This window comes from Sycon ciliatum, chromosome 4 (assembly GCF_964019385.1).
Source record: "Sycon ciliatum chromosome 4, ocSycCili1.1, whole genome shotgun sequence".
In the NCBI taxonomy this organism is placed as follows: domain Eukaryota; kingdom Metazoa; phylum Porifera; class Calcarea; order Leucosolenida; family Sycettidae; genus Sycon; species Sycon ciliatum.
In genome coordinates, this window is record NC_088646.1 from 6,668,620 (window position 1) to 6,690,401 (window position 21,782).

Genomic DNA, 21,782 nt, shown 5'->3' on the forward strand with positions numbered 1-21,782 from the left:
GCCTGTTGCCAGCGCGAAAAGGGTGCACATGGTACAGTCAGACATTTGGTAGCTGGATACACTCATCCTTCAAAGTAGGCAGTTGTTGATAACGCAACGGCGATCAGTGACCGCTCTTCATGCAGCCTCACCGTTATGACCATGTACAGACTGTTGAAGGGCCACGACGCTTGTAGGAGTGATATGTAATTTGGAGTTCTATTGTGCTATGGAGGCAGAAAAAGCGCAAGACGTTCAGTGGACTAACTTTTCTTGGTATGTGAGTAGATGTGGCTAGGTGTCAGGTGTGACTAGGCCTAGACCAGGGGTGCACTATCCGAATGCTAAAATGTGCTATCACCAGTTGTCGATGTGGCAGTGAGAGATAAAGAAAATATCTCACCACCCACTGTCACGTGACACAGATCTACGCCTAGTGCTTTATGGCCGAACCGTATACTACTACTACTACTACTAGTATTTACAGTGGACACCTATGGCTATGGCTATGCACTCCCTCGCAGGTAACATGGCTATCATTGACCAATATAATGTTATGTGTACCTTTCCAATCAGAGTGACCACAAACTGATCATCTACATGGCGTAGATGATTCCAATTCATTTGTGACGTCATCCGTTGTGATAATGTGTTACATGTACATCGTCTGCCCGCAAAGTCGAGACTTCACTGATTGCACCGTGGGTGATTATGACAAAGGAGAGACTCGCCCCTCTGGATCACGTCTACGAGGTGGCACACACACAAGGCTTCCCTCCTACAATAAGTGTAGTAAAAAAAAGGTTCGCGCATTCGCTTTACCACCACCGGCTACTAGGATACGGGGGATAGTGTTGAGAAACACAACCAGCTTTGTGAAGTTTCGCTTACGTATGCCACCACTATGCCTGAGATGCATGTATCATGGTGGCAGATGCAAAGCCTAGCGGCGAGGGTGAGGTGGTCAGTGCAGTCTCACAACCAATGCCAGATAAGGGAGCGAGCCTCGTTAGCTGCATCAAAATTTGATAATTGTACTTGTAGGGATAAAATTCCGTCGACCGCAAAGGTGTTCTGGATTGGACAATGCACACTCGCAGAAGCAAGAAAAGACGAGAATTTTCCAGTGCGTGACTACGTGTACATGTATGGATGAATCGGAGACGTCTAGCAGTTAATAATGATCATCTAAAATGTACATGCTCGTGTCGTCGCTAAGTAGTTACCATTCGTGTGAAGTTGCGCCACTGGGCACAGGAGAAGAGCGTTCTGTAATTGGATTTACAGCATGGGCGATACTAGTACTGCCAGGAAATAGACAGTGGGTGGTGGACTAGGTAGTAAACACTGTAGCAGTGGTTTTCATCGGTGGAGACATGGGCTGTGGAGTGGCGGTATTCTCAGCGGAATCGTTAATCATATCGCATCGAGTATTCCAAGCACTGGGAAGCATCAATGCTTGATTGCTTGAAGTACCTAGTGTCAGCTTTCAACACAGCAGACAAAGCTTCCCGCTGTGACTCGGACAATGATCGCCGATCGACGGTACCTATTTTTTTCAGCTAGCATGCTCCTTGAAAAGCGAGAACATGGAAATGTCGTGCTTCTTATATGGCTGCCACCGGTTACTTTCCCGGGCTTCTTAATTAAATGCATGCTGGTTGGTTACATCTACATGTATTAGCGTAATGCTGTAGTAGTGGTGTGATCATCGTCGGCTATTTTCCTTGCGGTGTCTCTATACTGTGTGTGTATTGCAGGTGTACTGTACACGGAGTGTACTGGTGTGTTTGCTCGTGAGACATGTCCTGGAGAGTACAAGCACCCACATGTAGCAGCTCTGCCGGTCCCCAGTCTTCCTACAATTCGCAGCACCGGCATGGTGCTTGGAGAGCTTTTGTTCGCGACTCGCCACGCCCGGTAACGCTCCCACATTTACTGAGCTTCGCCTAATCCGATACACACCCAGGTATGCTCAAAGGCGGTGGCAGGTTTGAAGTCCTGAAAAGAGAATCCGCATTGTCTATTTCCAAGGTTGTGTATACGCCCGAATTAGGACATGTTACCAAATTTCGCCCGCAGAATAGAATGGCTCGCAGAGGTGATGAAGCAAGTCAAACTTAGTCCAGAGTCTACGAAACACCCTGGGATCTATTCAAAATATCATTCAGACAAACAAACGTGAATTGGTACGTGACCCGCCAGCCATGTGCAATGGAAAATGTACATCTGTACTGTATATGGACAGTACGTATTATATTATCACATGAGCATGACTGTACAAGCACACTCTGCTGCGAGGTAGAGGTATGGGAATGCTGCAGCTTCAACGACTTTAACGCTTTCAACGATATTATACTGAGTGCATACAATGATGTCATAGTGCCATTACACGATAACGTTTAAAAGAACCTCACTTTTATCAGTTGAACACAGCTCCACGCAAACTTAAAGTTGTCTTATGTTGAAGGCGCATGGCGAGCACCATTGATGTACGAGCCAAGGAGGTCATGCACTGTAGTGCAGATTCGCCGCAGTTCAATTCCACCAGTTCTGTTTTAACTTAAATTAACCATACTGATTACTGTGCTGGCAAGCTCGTGTACACTCATTACATGCTACATGACTTCAACAAGCAAAGTACTAGTGGCAGTAGTTGAAGTCGCTCCCCTTTCCAGCATTGTGTTATGCCTCGACTTAAGTGGCCGCAGTCATAACAATGTTGTCCGCAGACAGGCATGCTCACATGCCCTGTCTGTGATCCGTTGATGTCCCGACTCTCCGGGCATTCCTCTGGCGTCCATGCATGCCATTACTTTCACCGTGCACGAGAAGAACGATGCCATCATCAAGAGAGATTCTGTTTCTCCTTCTTTTCCGTCTTACATCCGTGCCGTCACGTGATCACATGCACGGATCATGACGTCATTACTTACTTTCCTGATCGTGTTCATGGTGTGTTGCATTCACTTCAAGTGTTGTCTCAAGTCATCATTCATGGCATGCACTTCAAGTGTGTGTACATGGGACCTGCTCGAAAAGTCACTTTATCCGCCCCACTAAGTATGTCTTGTCAGCAAATCCCTGCAAATGTCACCGCGAAGCGGGCCTCTTGGCAATAGTGATTGATACGCAACGCGAATTATATTGTTTGACCAAACAAATACTGCCTTTTGGCATGTGCATACATGTGCTCTTTGGTCGTTTGATGGCGGCATGGCACTATTAGCAGCTTGTCGTCAACTGCCATACCTCCGACTCTGTCACTCTGTCATGAGCAGGATACTCAGTGTGAATAGGGCAACACTTCATCTCGAATGTCCGTGTCCAGCGCGGGGTAGATGAGAAGAGAAAGCAGATTGACTACTACATTGGTTATATGTATCCATATCACGCTCTAGTGGATCTAACTTGCGTGCCGACTGGGTCTTTACACACGGTCTGTAGGGTCAACAGTTACTTCCATCGTTGACAATCATACAATCGAACCATCTGCCCAGTACACCATCGAATGTCAAAAAGAAAAGCTCTTTAATTAAAAAGTGCTGCTGTGGTGTGTGTGGGGGGGGGGGCGCAGTTGCTATTAAACGCCAGAAAGCAATTATCGTACATGTACATGAATCAATGTCACTCGAAGCGATTGGTGAAGCTGTCAGCAAACACACAGTTCACTAATGTAATGGAAGCTGACAGGAGTCATGGAAGATAATACGAGTATGCCAGGAGATAAATAGATCAATTAAATAGCGATAGCATCAAAAATATCTACTGCCTAGTACTGGTACAAGGTACGAATGTGCGTGTGTGCGTGTGCTGAATCCGGATCTCCCCATAGGCAACATCCACTTGCTTTTATCCTACGGCATGGTTCACGCTTCGGCTCACTTCGTATCTGCCACACGGCCTTCGCATACTCATAGCAGTCGCTTTGCAATTTGGCAGAGTGAAATAGCAATACTGTCCTTTCGTACGTATTGTATTACGTAGTGTGCTGACACCTCCTCTACTCTGCTGGGCCATGAGTCAGCACTTCCAGCTTATCATTCTCAGCTTCGTGTCTGGGAGACCTGATTGGCATTCTCTCATATCTCACCAGACTCTTGTTACTGTCTAGAATTCTAGCCACAGTACTTCTCCACTGGAGGGCTATTGCCAAGCGAATGAACGGAAAATGGACTTAATTTTCTCCGCGCTCCTTACCACCGCCCAGCTCTATACATGCACATGGAGTGGAGTGGAGCAGAATTGTCTGACACATCATGTCCCAGAATACTTAGCATTCTTGTGAAGGCACACTGAAGTAGTGTTCTTGAGGCATTGACCAAGTGCACGTGCTGATTGTCAGTGAACGTCAGTATGTTATACTCGACGGTATACATTGTGCATCTATTACTTAAGTATTAGTACTACATGTAGTAGTCTAGAGTAGTCTAGAGTAGGTTAGAGGAATGCCAAGCATAGTGTATACCAGGTACATTGTCATTGTATGCCTGGTTTCGTGTACGTGATTTGATTGCTGCAATAGTCCCGACTGGTTCAGTAAGTCGGTTGCAAATCTTTGTTCATTCCTAGAGTCGGTGTTGGTTCGCAGGTATAATTATGTAAATGACATTGTGCATTCAGCGGGCTTTTAACGAAAATACACCCAGCGGGTGGGCGACAGAGTACTGTACTCAAATATTCACATTGCAGGATGATATCCAGCCATCCTGTGTATGTGCGTGATGTGTTCTGGGATTATCCACGTAAGCCTGTGTGGATGGTTTCTGGAATCTACTTGTACGTGTACATGTGGATGTAGATGGAGTGAAGGTCCATTGCTAAAACACCAGTTTTCAACCATCACTACCACCACCATCATCACCACCCACCACCACCACCACCACCACCATCATCACCACCACCACCACCACCACCACCACCACCACCACCACCACCACCACCACCACCACCACCACCACCACCACCACCACCACCACCACCACCACCACCACCACCACCACCACCACCACCACCACCACCACCACCACCACCACCACCACCACCACCACCACCACCACCACCACCACCACCACCACCACCACCACCACCACCACCACCACCACCACCACCACCACCACCACCACCACCACCACCACCACCACCACCACCACCACCACCACCACCACCACCACCACCACCACCACCACCACCATCACCACCATCACAACCACCACCACCACCACCACCACCATCACCACCACCATCACCACCACCACCACCACCACCACCACCACCACCACCACCACCACCACCACCACCACCACCACCACCACCACTACCACCATCACAACCACCACCACCATCACCACCACCACCACCATCACCACCCGGCCACCATCACCATCACCACCACCACCACCACCACCACCGTCCGTCACCAATCCAGTAATAAGTGACAAGTCACACAAGTTCAACATTAGAATAGAACTAGTCCATTGCGTCGCATGGATTTATCTGAAGGGTGGCCAGTTCAGATTGGGTTCCAACGGTGATTGTTACCTCATCTACATGTACATAGGCTAGGCTAGGGTAATGTACCGAGCCTGTACCAACAGCAGCTGTATTCCCACCGGTCCCTACAGATACAGCACCACAGCCACATCATACAGTGCTGGCAACTGCAATCCGACCCCCTGAGGGGTGCGTCCACATTCTGTTTCGTAGTTTTACAATTCCGTGTTGGGTCTTGGCGATGTGAACACACCACTCAGGGTCGGATTTCAGTTGCCGGCATTGTAGATGACTGTACAATAGCAACAGCTACAAAAAAAGGCACAATACCAAGTTACCAACACCTACATGACTGTACAAGTAGATGTGCTTAGGACGTTGCTTTGTCTTTGAGTAGAGCACCGGGTTTTAAAAACTTCTAATAAACAGGGGTTGTATCTTGGCATATTCACCATACCATGTTTAGCGCTAAGTGTTTACAACACTGTCATTAGAACGTTAGTTTCGTCTTTCTCTTATGCAAACTACATGTACGTGTAGGTCGCATCGGCCAAGGCAAACCACAACAATGGCTGCACACAGCGGGTGGACATGACGTGTAAGGTGTCCTGTCTGTCTGGGACACGGTACCAGTCCTGATTTAGGTTACAGATGGATTGGATTGGCCGGCCCCAGCTCTGCGGGAGTGCAGGGGCAAAGTGCGAACTACACGAAGCTGGGAATTTTATTTTTCCTTCCACACCACACGCACGGTCCAATATTTGTACGTGTAGTTTACATCACGTGGTTTATTCGAGCACAATGATAATGCATGTTCGCATTGTGCACCGTCCATGCAACTTAGCCACTTATACAGAATGCAATTTTCGTGAAATCCCACATAATGTACATAAGAATGGTGCTGGAAGTAAACCTCGTTTCACCCGCTGTGTACCTATGGTAATACTATTAATTGTATACATGCAAGTCATGCAGCTGGCCAGTGGCTATTGTTGAGGCTCGTCCAGCAGAACTTTTATTCTGTACACGACTGTGTACATGTACATGTACATGTAGTACTACCAGGAATCCAGGATAGAGGGCTGCTCCTCCCATAAGGATCACGTTCATTGCGGTCAACGTGCTCGAATCTTAGACTGACGGATTGCCATATTGCGTCCGAATAAAGAGCTTGTAGTTGTGGGAATGTCTGTGACAACTGACCAGATGTACCTAAACCCTAGCATTGAGAGACTACGATGCATATGGGCATGTGCACAGCGCACTGACAACATGCACTGACCGTGTAACACTGTAACACTGTAACACTGTAACACTCCCCCACCACCAAATCCACCCTACAGTCATAAACATGTGCTTTCTTATCTTCCTACATTAATTAACAGTGCATGTCATACATGTACGTTTACTATTGGCGACCAGAGATCATGGGTACGGGAGATAGTGCATGGACGTAACCATGGTAACATTATTTTGCCGCGGGGCCTGCATTGTCATCATCAAGATCGAATTGAGTAGTATACAAGTTGTGTAGAACTATCGGTCGAGGACATCTGGAACCATTGTCGCCATTCATAGCACAGGGGTATGCACAAGGGCCATCTTGCGCGAACAACTCATAACCGGATGTAATAGCTGAGTGCGTTGTTACTCCCTTCTCTACCTTTTGTCTAGCATGTGCTCAAAATAGATGAAAATTATCAGACCTGGTTTTTCAGACGTTATCGCTCAGCGGCAAGATGGAGCTGCTTGATGCTCTCTCCTGCAAGATAATCAGTCGGAATAAAGTACAGGCATGTACATGTACATGTACATGTACAATGTACCTCTTTTCCCTAGTATCCAGAGCACATCAAAGTGAAAACGGGCGCCTTTCGATGGGCACTAGCAAGAGTACATTGCACGCAACCCAGGCAACACAATAGCTAGAATTCATTCCTTTGCAACTGCCAGTTTCAAACCTTCATGAAACGTTATAATGATTATGTTATTGCTACCTCGTGCAATCATCTGAGAGATTCTTGCAGGCGTCGACTAACAATATGTACATGTAAGAATTTATTTATTTTATTTATTTATTACAGCATCTCATAGCACAGTAAGAACACCGGCCAATACAAAGAGAGAGGGTGTTAGCCAACCAGAAACAGAGCATACGTTACAGTGACTTGCTAGTTGTTACCAGCTTCATTGGTTCATTTGACGCAGAGTGAGAGCGAATGCATTTTGAGTTTTTTTAAAAGAAGAAGAAGAAGGAAAGTAATTCGCACCAAAAAAACTGGTGGGTAAAAAACCGTCAAGAAGAAGAAGAAGAAGATACGTACGTGTACGTATATAATAGCTTTAGACCAGTCTAAACCAGTCTAAACCAGTCTAAACCAGTCTAAATCACACTAACGTGTTATTTACAGAGAAGAAAAAGGACCAAGAAAGTACAAGTTACTCTAATAAAATTTAATAAATAATAATATTATTTGAAACTCGGATGTTGAGCCATAAATAAATGTAGAAGAGAAAAGGACATATGGATACGAGTTAAGAGTAACTATCCATCACTGTAACATGATACTATATACAGTCAGAAATTGCAATAACTAGGCACAAAACTGACAGAGTACTGAAACATTCGACGTCCTGACACCTAGCTTCAACACATCTCCGTAGCGCTAACCGACAGCCTTCCAACTTGGAAGGTTCAAGGTTATGGAAAGACCAAAGAGGGGAAGGCAAGCCCAACGAAAACGAGCAAAAGCTACAGCCCCAACGGAACAAAGAACTCGTATCCATATGTCCTTTTATCCATATGTCCTTTTCTCTTCTACATTTATTTATGGCTCAACATCCGAGTTTCAAATTGCACACCTGATGAGCCGTCACGAACCATACGGCGAAACGTACGTCGTGTGAAACAACTTGTTTTGTAGTCAACTAGTCCATCACAATGTCATGCATGAGGAGTACTGTAGGAGTTTGGCTTTCGGCTTGTACAATTCGTTTTCGCAAAGCTTCCCTTTCTTTACTTATCTTTGATATTTATGACCCACCCAAGCTGGGTGGTGTGCTGCTTTGCTGCTTCGAATTGTAGTTAGACCGCTTTGTCAAATATCGTACTGGTCTCGTCATCGTCCAGTAACAATCGACATTCTTTGTTCCGTTGGGACTGCAGCTTTTGCTCGTTTTCGTTGCGCTTGCCTTCCCCTCTTTGGTCTTTCCATAACCTTGAACCTTCCAAGTTGGAAGGCTGTCGGTTAGCGCTACGGAGATGTGTTGAAGCTAGGTGTCAGGACGTCGAATGTTTCAGTACTCTGTCAGTTTTGTGCCTAGTTATTGCACTTTCTGACTTTATATAGTATCATGTTACAGTGATGGATAGTTACTCTTAACTCGTATCCATATGTCCTTTTCTCTACTACAATAATATTATTAGAGATATAACACTAAGATCAACAACAGTGAAATTTACAAGTGTGAATTTTAACGATCCTCCTTTCTCCTTTGTTCATTTCTCGCTTTGATTGTTAAAATTCACACTTGTAAATTTCACTGTTGTTGCTCTTAGTGTTATATCTCTAACTTAGATTTTCTATAATAGTTCAATTTTTGTTTCAAATTATATTGATGACATCATTATGCTGTGGACACTGGGGGCCGCGCTTCTCCGCCAGCTGATTGCATTCTTCAATACCGCCAATGCGAGCATCAAGTTCACGTATCAATCTTCGGAGGAAACTGGGTCGGTTGACTTTATGGACACGACTATTCATGTCTCCTCCGAGGGCGCAATATCATTCGAGCTGTTCCGCAAAGCTTGCCACAGTGGCCTCGTCTCAGACTTCAACTCGTGCGTTCCGCAACAGCAAAAACTCGCCATCGCGTCTTCGGAATTCCTCCGCGCGGCCCGCCTTTCCTCTGATCCTGCAGCCCGCCAGCGAAGTGAGCAAAAGGTTATTGACACATTAAAATTCAACAACTTTCCTGACAAAGTGATCGCGACTGCTCATGAACGAGCCAGACGACCTGCTAAACAAAAGAAAGACTATCGATCCACGTTGAAGTTACCATTCAAAACGGATGCCATCCACTACAGGGTCCACCGTCTTCTAAACAAATACAATCTAAATGTACAGATAATCTACAAGAATGCAAGGCTTTCCAACAGCGTCACTAAGTCCAGCCTCACTGGACCTTGCTGCCGTAAGTGGGTGGATCCCGCTGCCCCGAGGCGACGAGGAAGGCCTAAAGCCGCCTGCGTTGCATGCCAATCGAGCGAGGTAGAATGCACAAGACGCAACGTGGTTTATCGTCTGACCTGCAAGTGCTCGGAGAAGTATGTTGGAGAGACTGGCCGCAGTGTAGCAACGCGAACAAAAGAACACAATGATAACTCACGCAACAAGACGTCTGGAAAAGCCCTGGGCGAGCACTACCGACTTCACCATGGCGACGAGGTACTGCCGCTTGGCGAGTCGGCATTCACAGAGGTTCGCGTCCTTGCCACTGAGTCGGATCGGGCCAGGAGGAGAATACGCGAAGCAATACAAATTCGCGACACGAGCCCCAGCATAAACAATAACGCAGGGTGGGACCTCCTGTGAATTCTCTGGTGAAGCCTTGTACATATGTCTGGCCCTGATACTCGCTCTTCCTGGATGGTGGTGGTTTAGCACCCCTTGAACTAGTGCACTGTTACTACTACTGTTGTTGCTAGCGCCTGCAATTACATGTCTGCACGCACCTAGTGCACATGTACATTCTGTTTGTTGCTTGTACCTGTGCCATTTTTAGAGTTGTCGCGTATTGCGTTATTTCTATACCTGGGGTTTTTTTGGTGATGTTTTGTCCTTTTGTTCTCTCTCTCGTCATAGTGCATGCAGGTGTGATTTGTTATCAGTTTGCAGCGCTCCTCGTATATTAACCCATCCTAACCGGTGTGCCCACTTCATTCCTGATGATGGTTATTTCATGACCGAAACGTTGAAATATAATATTTTTCTGGTGAAAAGCAGTTATTTGAGTGTGAGCCAGTGTTGCTCACAACCAATTTTTTAATAATATTATTATTTATTAAATTTCATTAGAGTAACTTGTACTTTCTTGGTCCTTTTTCTTCTCTGTAAATAACACGTAACAGTAAAATGTCCACTAACACCACCAGTTACTAGGCAATCAGCTAATGCGATAACATTGCACGACACTGACCGACGGTACTGACGTTCTACAACTAACTGGCTATCAGCTCCAGCACGTCTTGGGTGCGCACTCCAACAACCTTCCAACTTGGAAGGTTCTAAGTTATAAAATAGGAGGGGTAGGTGAGCGTAACCAAGACAAACACGAGCTGAAAGTCTCAGCTGTGAAGGACGTTGGCGGATGTACATGCATGTCGATGACGATACTGGCAGGACCATTGGATAATACGGTCAAACCACGATTCAAGGACGCAAAGCAACATTCCACACAACTTTCTTGCACACCTAACGTGTTAACTTATTCATCATAATTTATTACCGATCACAGTGGTAGCAGATAACGCTATTTCAACTCATTCGTTTTCATGTCGAATGTACATGTACATGTAGTGCTTGCCAAGATACGAATCTGAATGCAAACGATCATAATGGTGCCAATCTTGAGGAAGTCACATGTTTAGATCTGCTGTGACAATGTGACTGACAAGCATACCCCTGCAGTACCCTCCTTTGGGTAGTCTGCGAAATCAAATCATCCTTGAAAAGAATACGGTCGTTTGGAGAGAGATAGAGAGATAGGCACATGCAAACGTTGCATATTGTCGGCGAAGACTCACGGGATTCCCATTAGCAGATCGGATGCAAATGTGCATGACATCATGTACATGTGCATCTCTTCAGGTCGGCGAGTTACTGCGTTGGGGCCACTATTGCTTCCACACACTGCCTTTCCACACAATCATCCAGCACTATTTCCAGACCCTACACGTGTTGTCCTTGGAGACGGTTGCCAGGTACTGTCCGGACGGACTGAATGTACAGGCCAGGATTTCGGCAGTGTGTCCGGCCAGCACCTTGACAGCTTTGCCGCCCACGCTGCGCGGGTTCCACAGGCGCCCATGTGTGTCCTTACTACAGCTGGCCATCACGGTGCCGGAGCTGTTGAAATCACACCCGGTCACGTGATCGGAATGACCACCCAGGCTGTTGACCACCTCTTCGCTGTTCACGTTCCAGATCCGTACCATGCTGTCTTTGGACGCCACGCACAGGTAAATACCGTCGGGCGAGTAGGCCACTGAGCAAGGCCCTAGGGGATCTTTGAGCTCGGTAATCATCCGACCCGAGCGGCGATTCCACAGTCGTATCGTACAGTCCGAAGAGCACGTACCCACTGCTACATCGTCCGGCGAGAAGCACACATCCACCACGGGACCCGTGTGACCACGCAGCAAGCTACCAGGCGGTCCACTGTGCCTCTCCGATGCCCAGACGTGCGCGGTCTTGTCCTCGGAGCCGGTAGCGATATGCTGTTGATCATGCGATACGGCACACGCCAGTACCGAGCTCTCGTGATTGCTGTATCGCTTGCTAACGCTCCACGTCTTACACTGCCAGACCAGTGCGCAGCCATCTTTGGACGTGGTCACCACGGCAACACTCCCAATGAAAGCACATCCGGTGACGTCATTTGAATGGCCTACCAGCTTAGCGATTGGCTTGGCGTTGGATAGTGACCAGACAATGACCTTTGTATCGGCCGAGCCGGTAACAAGCAGCTTCTCGTCGGCAGAGAATCCACAGCATAGCACCGGCTGTTTGTGCTCGGCGAACGAAAGGGAGAGATCCCCACAGATGGTGACCGGCGCAATCTGTGGAACGCCTGATCCGCGTCTACCGGACTTTGGCGTTCCGCTACTGCCCTGTCCCATAGTCCGGCCGTGCAGTGAACACTAAAGCAGGATGCTATCAAGAACGATGATGTGAGGTGGTACAGGGCCTGGGTACAGGTAAATGTGCTGTAATGTTACAGCATACACCTCAGGCGAAGGTGGAGAATGTCGGGTGCGCCTGTTTACTGGAGCGCGGACTACTGCAAGCACTGGTTCATTTGATACTCCTGGGGAAACGACAACAATTTACAAAGGTCCTGGACCTGGTGCAGTCCAGCAGGCAGAGCCAGACTGTGGAAATCAATGGCAATGATCACTTGCCCATCACAGAAGTTCACTTGACTGAAAACGAACAACAGTAAGATAGTGTTCAGTCCTGACTGGAAAGACGGTGACGCCTGCGACATACAAACCGATCTGCACTGTACTCATTTTTGTTTGAGAGACGGCGAGGTGTGAATGACAACGAATCGATGACTGTCTAGATTGTGTAGTATGCTGTGACTGCGCAGGCAGGCAGGCACAGCATGCATGCAGTGTCCAAGCGAGAGGTGTCTGCCCACCAGCTCGGTGACTGGGTGACCAGTCGACACTCCAGTCTTTCCCAGCCAGTCTTGTAGACAACAGTATTCTAGTTATCATGCGCACCTGTCGACCTGTCAAGAAAGTTAGCTAACGACAACGTGGCCACACACATGGTGGTGCAAGTACAATAATTATACATGTACATGTACATGTATACAGAAGGCCGCACCTGGTGTATGTTGACCTTGATTCGGATAGTTCAAGACCGGACTTCTAGGTTCTTCACACTTTTCCCCTTTTACATGTACATGCCCTCAACTAGTAAACACCTCATACCTCCCTTACCACAAGAGTACATAACCGAGGTTAAAACATGTTTTCCATTTCGACAGCATGTAAATGTTACAAGGCGAGGACGCACAGTGCTCTTGACTACAAGTACAACCATAAGGCATACTACTAGTAACCCGGTTGGCAGAGTCCCTGTCTTGCGACCATTTCAACCGTATGGGAAAAACCGGTTCGGATCCTCATTTCTAGGGGGCCGGGGTGGTGGTTGACCTTGGAATTTTTTTCTCGTTTTTTTGCTGATATTCTACGTACCGGTATACATGTACATTGTAGATCTACCATATCGAGGTTATATACTCGGTCATGTACTCTACTGTCTTTCACGTCACTAGTATTATTACACTTCGGAGTTTCGGCTTCGAATGTGTCAGTGTGTGTTTGGCCTCAAATCCCTCTAGTTTTCCATAACTTATTAATAGCACATTTCGCGTAGTAGAGCACTAAATAATGCAGTGTATACACAACAGGTATATACACAACAGGCACACGGAGGTCTTAGAGTTTGTTGCAACTCTGAGTTCCTTACTCAATGAAAATCATCATGTGCTCCACATCGTGTTGAGCCCTCTACCCTGGCGAAAAGACGCCTCTTTGTAAACAAATGTACAGTTATGTATATTGTATAGAAAACTGCTTTCCTAGCGCAGAAGGAAATCAGTGAATATGCGATGTCTTTGTGTTCTCACCGTGGAGGAAGAACTTGATGACTTACATGTACATTCATCCTTGTCTTGCCGTAGACGTCCTGCGCACTCCCAAGGTCGATGACCATGTTGTGCAATAGCTGAGGAAGACATACATACACCTGAGATCTACGGATATCAACTATGTCCAGTTCAAATGACCGTCCAAGCAGCCATTGGCTCCGCATCCTGCGTCATCTCTGCCATCGTTGAGCACCCAAATATGACAATTATGTCACCACCGGTCCCTTCAAGCTGGAGACCCGGTACGGTCACTGACGATGTTGCCAGCCTCATGGAGCCAATGTGCTATTTGGCCATGAAGGACATGTGTCACTCGACCGGCATCCATCCGGCCATCCGGTAGTGGCTGGCGGTACACATGTCTACCGTTCGGCATGTGTTATTCAATCCGCACCTTCACCAAGTGTCTACATCGATCGTCTGCATTCTCCGAACATGGGTTGTGAAGGTGGTGATGTGATTGACAACTGCCTCACTATTGTGAGCGGTCTGGTTGCGGCACACCTTAGTGCAAGCAACGATCCACCTCCTGGAGCATCTCGGGCTCCACGTGAACCTGCACAAGTCCGGCTTGTAGCTGGTGCAGTCCCTGGAATGTATGAGGCTCACCATCTCTTCCATCACCAAGCCACTTGAGGCGCCTGGACGCGAATCGTCCGGACGTGGGAAAGGCGTTACCGCTAGCACAGCTTCACAGTCGATCATTACAGAATATAGTGGTTGCAGGATAGAGCTCCACAGCCTGGGCTGTGCAACCTCGATATTATATGGATTCGATTGACAAGTCTCCATTACTGGGTCCGTCACTTTTCAGTCGGGGATGGCCAGCCACTTCACAGGTGCCATCGCTGTGTATGAGAGCCCGTCAGTTCAGGATCGATGCACAGCAGCCAACCATAGCCACATGACTCTGCTACTGCTTGTGGGCGGAGCATGATTTCTTTGGCCTGACCGCGGCAACAACTGCAAAGCAAAACAAAACAAAAAATTTAAATAAAAAGAAAATGAAACTTTACAATCTGCACACAATGACAACTCCATTTTTTAAGATTGTCTCTGTTGAACAGTCGGTATCCGTTACCCGTGTTAGCTAGTTGCCAACAAGGCGGGCTTCGGCAACAGGAACATCTGGAGAGGCGTCATCCATCCCCCTATGCCAGGGAAAGGGTGAGCGGGCCCTCCGCAGACACACGATATTAGCACGCAATAAAGCAAAGGCCAGACGGCTCCGGATAAGCGAGATATGGGTATGATACCCAACCGATCCACGCTCCTCCATATGGACAGCCAGCCGCCGATAAAACGCAGTAGCAGTACGGCCCATACCACCAGTTGTTGCCAGGACAAGTGGAGTGAAACCCGACATCTCCACCTCTCGCACTCGTTCAGCATAATGGCGTCGCTTCTCAGCTTCGTGCTTGTTGAAAGCAGATTGGATGTGGGCCGACCGGTTCGAAGCTGCATATGGGTTGAATATCCTTACATCAAAAAAGCAGCGTTCAAACCGTCCGCCCCACACCTTGCCTGTCACAATGTCAAGCCGTGCCTGGTCAGTTGATATTGCCGTCCGATGGCGAAACCGCTCACCCGTGACCGGCTGAAGATGAGGCTCCACCGCAACGTTATTTGCCACTCTCCGGAGCATGCTGGCGGTGACGTCACGTACCTCATTGTGGCGCAATGTTGGAAAGCCACCCTTTGGGCAAGACAAGGCGTGGCAGAGATCGAAACTGGCCCCACAGGCACAGCTACTGGGAAGACCAGGCAATGGCCAGCCACACCGAAGGGCAATGCCGTTCCGGAACTCACCCTTGGCCAGAGCGAATCCGTGGCGCTTCATCGGCCGGCAAGTCAGCCAACTTGACGCTCCTGGCTGGGAGGCCAATGGCCAGAATAGGAGAGTTCTGCCGGTGCCGCCGCAAGGAAATCAAGCACTTTGCTCTTCATAGAACGTCTGTTCGCTGCCGACAACTTGCGCTTCGCGGAACGAACACAGTCCAACGAGTCGCCAAGGGGAGCCTGAGAATAGATGCGTTCCACCAGAGGCGCTGTAATGGTCTTTGAAGTTGTGTACTGGTGGTTTAGAGTGGTGGGGACTACAATGCCCAAGCCACCATGGCGGCAAGGAAAGGAAACCATTTCTCTCTCCATTTCATTAGGGTGGTATCCAGTCACCATTGGGAGGAGCTTGTGATGAATAGCCTCCTCCAACGGCTTGAGGGCTTCTGCAGCACCCTCCACCGTCCGGCAGAGAAACGTCCATTTACTCTGCAGCCCATTCACCAAAGCATGGTAGGCTGCCTGCGGCTGCGATTCAGCAAACTCACACAACTTGTTCACCTGCCCGAGGAATCCACTCACTCTGTCAGCCAGGTATTCCTCGACGAACGGAGCAGTGCCGAGGGCTGCGCCAAGATGACGACAGCCATCCGGCATAATGGGAGTACCTTTGCATGTCGAGATTGATAATGTGCCGGCTGTTGCTTCCATATCCAAGGAAGGTAACATTGGCTAGCTACATGTATGTGTTTGTTGGCGCGAGTACATAACTATTACTATTGGCGCGACCCCGCTGGCTCCACCTAGTCGTCATCAATGTTCTGGACATCGCCTAAGACCCGAACGACCTACACTGCAGGTCCTTACCCCATTGGCACAGCCCACTTGACTTATTTGTGATCAGGCGTAACCGCTAACTGGACCAGTATGTGAGTTAGCGCTCAGATCCTGAGGCAGAGGGACATGCAGGTGTCCTTGGTCCTTCCTGCAGACCAGACCAGTGGGAGAATGCACTTCTGCACCCTTCATTCTGCCTCATCATATGCTGCCTGATGGTTAGCGCCATTCACCACGTATAGCGAGTGCTCCTGGTGGCTCTGGTCTGGAGTTCATCGTAGTCGGATCAACTACTTAGCCACCCGGTGTGATGTAGGGAGGCAGTATAGACCAATTACCAATGCATCTTTCTCCTCTCTCGTCGACACTCCAGCTACGTGTCCAGGGCCTCTTGGACTATTGGTCAGGCTGATGCAGCGGCCACTCATTTGATGCCCGACGTATATTTTCTGCTCGCCTGCCAGCACATGGAGTGTCGTCAATGTTCTGGAGGTTCTGCAGGCTTCGGGACTCAATCCCAATTGCCTCGGAAACGTCTGCCACCGCACGTTACCGTGCAGATGGCTTTGACTCAGGCTCACCGTTCATCTCGGAGCTTCGTAGTCTGTCCATATTCAACTGCCATCAACTCCCGAAGGTACGTGCTGTGTTCGACTTTGGCTCCGTAAGCAAGACAAATGTCTAGGGTTCCAGATCTCAGACCTTCCTGGTTCCCTGGTTTGCAAGGAAAAAATTTCTTTGTCCACATTCCTGTCTCGAGGAGCACATTCAGTACTTCGACACAGCCTCGCCATAGTGTCGCAGTATTATGTTCTGTGTCCTGTGCAAGTTATTTTTACTCGACTATCCCCCTTTTCTCCCTTCATTTCTCCGACTTGAAGGACACCTGTACATATGGTGTATCTTAGTTACACGGTCATGACTGTACTGTATATCAGGCACTCTGCGAGATGCCAGTTCCTTCCCTTCACATCCGCGATTCTCCTTCGCGCATCACGCTTGGCTACGCCCTTGGTTGAGGTGGTGGATCACTTTAAAAGTCACACTGTCACATTCCAAGCCGAAGCTCCGAATAGATGATATGCCAAATAAGCGCTCGAAAAGTTGAGAGGGCATGCGATTGATGCGCCCAGGCTTAGCTTGTCAAGTGCACGGGATGTGCAAAGTACACGGATTTTAGGCTTGTTGCGCGCTTACGCGATCAGGTGCTGCACGTGCATGAATGGAATGCATGCAGTTCCACTGTTACTGCATTTTAGCATTCCGTCGGAGAAAAATTTCGGATGAAGAAAAGGAACTCTGACACCTTTGTGCATAGTTTGCTTTCAATTTTTCATTTTGATACCCAGATATGGCAGCAAGAAATAGTACACCAGCCATAGCTTCTCGTTTTGCGAACCCACCTGTCGGCGAAACGATTGCTAGATGGACTTTTGCTCAGCTGAAGACGTACATGTACGTGAGGGAGAGATACCGGTAGATGGAAAGCGAGATGATTTGTTGCAGAGGTAAGACCGAAAGATTTATTTTATTCCCAACGCCCCAGAGCTTAGGACGGGGGACAATGATGGCAGTCGGCTCCGAGCAGCGAAAGGGCGATGAAAATCCGTTCCTCCTTCACTGGTCGCTACAGCAGCGAATACCTTGACACCATCTGCATCGGGAACAGAAGAAGCTGCTTCTCCGCTGAATCCATCAAATCATAGATGCTGCTCTACAAACAGACGCAGAATTTCCCCGAGGCCTGGAGCCATCGCTAGGAGGATTTGCTAAGTGGTGTTTCTGCTAGTGCTGTACTCCAGCATCTTCAGAATCGAGAAAGGTACCTAACGCCGGACACAGAAACCATTCGGGGATGAGTCCTTCTTCTCGCCATTCGTTTACAGTGTTGAGTGTTGCTTCCCAGAGCCAAAGAATTCTGGACCGCAGAGATACTTTGTCAAGGCTAAGTGTTGGGCAGCTCAAAAGAAGAAGGAGAGCTAAGTGTGTGCTACAGTGCTAAAAGAAAAGCATGTACTCGAAGTGATGTCTGCATATTGCACTTGCACTGCAGCATTGCATGCTCCTTCCACCACATTGTTGCATTGCTGCTGACCATCAACTATTGTGAGATGAAAGGTCAATACCGGGCATATGCAACCTAGCAACAACAGCAATGGGGCACAAGGGCCAAGGAACGTACTTGCGAAAACCCTTATCAACCACCTGGGCATACTGACACTGGATTCCGCTAGGACCCGCAGGGTCCGACGTGGAATCGGGGTTACACGAGGAATGAAGGTGAAGAATGTGACAGTGCGTTCCCGCCTGTTGTGCTGGTGTCACCCACCCCTCACTGTCATCACTCTTGATTATTTGCACTATAATTTTGGTCGCTCAGAAAAGGCCAAAGAAAGTAAGAGGTGCTAGGTGTGGGAAGGCGTGCATTTGCATTTTAATCTTTAAACCGCTGGGAATTTATGGAAAACTAGAGCGATTTGAGGCCAAACACACACTGTCACATTCTTCGCCTTCACTCCTCGTGTAACCCCGATTACTGTAAAAGCAGAAATTTTCGGCGGTGTTTTATTTTCGGTAACTTCGGTGCCGACAAGTTTTACCGAAAATAAAACGCACCGCAATTTTCGGTACAACCGATACTGTATACATGTAGTACTAGCAGTACACTTACCTGGAGAACGGGTTTTACCGAAAATTTCCCTCTACCGAACCGCCGATTTTGGCGAATACCGAAAATATTACACCACCGAAAATTTCTGCTTTTATAGTATAGTCTTTTGGACGCTGAGTCGACTGGTTTTTTTCCGAAAAGGCTGCGATGCAGCGTTCCTCCTTTATTCCCAATCGAACATGGTTGAACAAGTGGTCACGTGCTCCTGGGTGCCCAAATCACCTGGTCACCACTAGGCCCCCGTGTAATATGCCGGCATTTTTTTTAGCATTTTCGGTACAATCCGCGAACCCAGCACTTTGGGCTCGTGATGCAGCATTTTGGGGGAAACGGAGCACTTGGCCGTTGTGTATCAAAATAATAATTGAGAGAAGAAAAACTTCCCAAACAAGAACGTCACTTCCGCATTCCGTGGGTTAGCTTCTTGTTGAGTAGTTTATGAATTGAAAATAATGGTTTTGACCAGGGAGTCGTATAATACCGCTATTTTCTGACTCCCTGGTTTTGAGTCTTTTGACGGCGTGTGCTGAGGATTACAAATAAGTGAGCATTTTCGGAGCATTTTCGGCAAGGTTTGGGAGCATTTTCGGCAAGGTTTACGAGAATTTCCCAAAAGCATTTTCGGCAAAGTTTCGGGCATATTACACCGGGGCCTAGTCACCACGCTGCGCCAGCAGGCGACAACTAACTGTTACTTTCACACCAAGGTTCAACTCGAGTGACAGGAGTGCACCCAAAAAAGGTCAAACAGGCTAGTAAGTTGTACCCTGCAGGCACGGTGACCAGCTGACTGGTGTACGCAGGAGCACGTGACCGCTTCTTCAACCATGTTCGATTGGGAATAAAGGAGGAACGCTGCATCGCAGCCTTTTCGGACCAAAACCAGTCGACTCAGCGTCCAAAAGACTACAACATATGGGCCAATCGCGGTCATCCGTGCTTTTATAAGAACGAAATGGCGCTTTTAGTGACATTTTGCATACAAATCCCCATCTAGTAGGGCGCAGTCACCCAGTTTCGGTGGAAGTGCGCGAGTTCGATTGGGATTCAAGTAGGAAGGGAGCGTCTCAGCTTTCTCGGACCAAGACCATTCGACTCAGCACCCCGAAGACTACAACTGGTGAAATTTTAATTGTTGCCTTAACTTCCCCTTTAACCGGTTACCGTTTTCACACCACAAGTACTCGTATCCACACACTCCAAACTATCCACTACTTACCCTGTGGTGAGACAATCTCACACTTCTCACCTCATCGGGGGGGATTCCCCTCTCCCTCTAGCAATCATGGTATCTGGTAGTGCAGTGCCTGAGGATCTTGGTCACATTACCGGTATATCTACAACTTCAAACCCATACACAAATTCTGTTCACACCAATCCAATACACAAGCATAGGAACGCTAGATGGCAGCCACAGCTGCCCGATGATTTTCTTTTCACCTTAAAACTTAAAAAAACAGCAGCAGCATTCGTCAAGTCGTCCACATTCTTGTGGAAACACCCTGCTACCATAAATTGTACATGATTTAGTGCTCTGTGTAGATAGAGAACTAGGAGGATATGATTGGTACTATAGATATACATGATACTAGTAGGCGTTCTGTAGATCTACTATCAGCAGTAGGTCTGTGATAAAGCTGTGCTGTGCAATAACTCAACAGGTACACGATGCAGATCAATTGTTACGGATAGGGCCGGTCTCGAAGGTAAGCATCTCACTAGCGCGGGAGAATTCTCATGATGTCATTCTCTCTCTCTCTCTCTCTCTCTCTCTCTCTCTCTCTCTCTCTCTCTCTCTCTCTCTCTCTCTCTCTCTCTCTCTCTCTCTCTCTCTCTCTCTCTCTCTCTCTCTCTCTCTCTCTCTCTCTCTCTCTCTCTCTCTCTCTCTCTCTCTCTCTCTCTCTCTCTCTCTCTCTCTCTCTCTCTCTCTCTCTCTCTCTCTCTCTCTCTCTCTCTCTCTCTCTCTCTCTCTGTGCATGTGCACGTGTGTTTGTGTCTGTGTGTGTGTGTGTGCGCGCGCACGTGTGCGTGCATGTGTGTGCGTGCGTGTGCATGTGTGCACATATACGCAAGCGTTCTCACTTAGAATAGCACAGAACAAATATAGTAAGATCAACATACTCTGTACACTAGACACTAGACACTAGACAGGGCACACATCATACAGTAATACAGTCATACTCTCAATGTGATGAATGGCAACGGCAACGGCAGGGATACTACCCATGATGAGGTGCTGCAGTGCGCGATCGATTGGATTCAAAAGTTGACATGTGGCCGGCTGGATATGCTCGGTGCCTGGACTGGTGCAGCAGATACATAGACTTCACCGGACAATCCCGTGTGCACACACTCTCTCAGCACTGTTGTATGTGTACTTAGAAGCACCCAGCCCACGATTGTGTGTTTGGCATTGAGAGAGCCGTGCAAAACCCCAGATTGGGCCTGAAAAGTGAAGTGTCATCTGGACATAGCGGAGAAGCATGAAGAGGTGACGGTGGAACAGGAGCCTGGCGTGTCACCCGATACTGGTACGCGTTGCTATACGTCTGTGGGTCCACTGACACGACCACTGAGC

General features: G+C 48.0%; 3 protein-coding genes across 4 annotated transcripts in view; 1 reads left to right on the forward strand and 2 right to left on the reverse strand.

Moving 5' to 3' along the window:
- Positions 1-9,101: 9,101 nt before the first annotated feature.
- LOC135813387 (uncharacterized) lies at positions 9,102-10,067 on the forward strand. Its single transcript, XM_065326485.1, has one exon. The coding sequence runs from the start codon at positions 9,102-9,104 to the stop codon at positions 10,065-10,067; it is 966 nt and encodes a 321-aa protein (XP_065182557.1).
- Positions 10,068-10,956: 889 nt separating this feature from the next.
- On the reverse strand, positions 10,957-12,777 carry LOC135814152 (uncharacterized WD repeat-containing protein alr2800-like). The gene has a single exon (XM_065327228.1). It carries the CDS (start codon positions 12,371-12,373, stop codon positions 11,411-11,413), a length of 963 nt encoding a protein of 320 aa, XP_065183300.1. The 5' UTR covers positions 12,374-12,777; the 3' UTR covers positions 10,957-11,410.
- Positions 12,778-21,092: 8,315 nt separating this feature from the next.
- LOC135814153 (bone morphogenetic protein receptor type-1B-like) overlaps positions 21,093-21,782 on the reverse strand; it is an 11,125-nt gene continuing 10,435 nt past the window's right edge. For both annotated transcript variants that reach the window (XM_065327230.1, XM_065327229.1), the window contains one exon: positions 21,093-21,782. This exon is cut by the window's right edge and continues 548 nt beyond it. In XM_065327230.1, the coding sequence (XP_065183302.1) occupies positions 21,746-21,782 (37 nt within the window). In that variant the 3' untranslated portion in view covers positions 21,093-21,745.

What these genes read in the sequence shown, in the direction of transcription:
- LOC135813387 (XM_065326485.1), top strand. Translation starts at nt 9,102, where the DNA reads ATGCTGTGGACACTGGGGGCCGCGCTTCTCCGCCAGCTGATTGCATTC.
- LOC135814152 (XM_065327228.1), bottom strand. Translation starts at nt 12,373, where the DNA reads ATGGGACAGGGCAGTAGCGGAACGCCAAAGTCCGGTAGACGCGGATCA.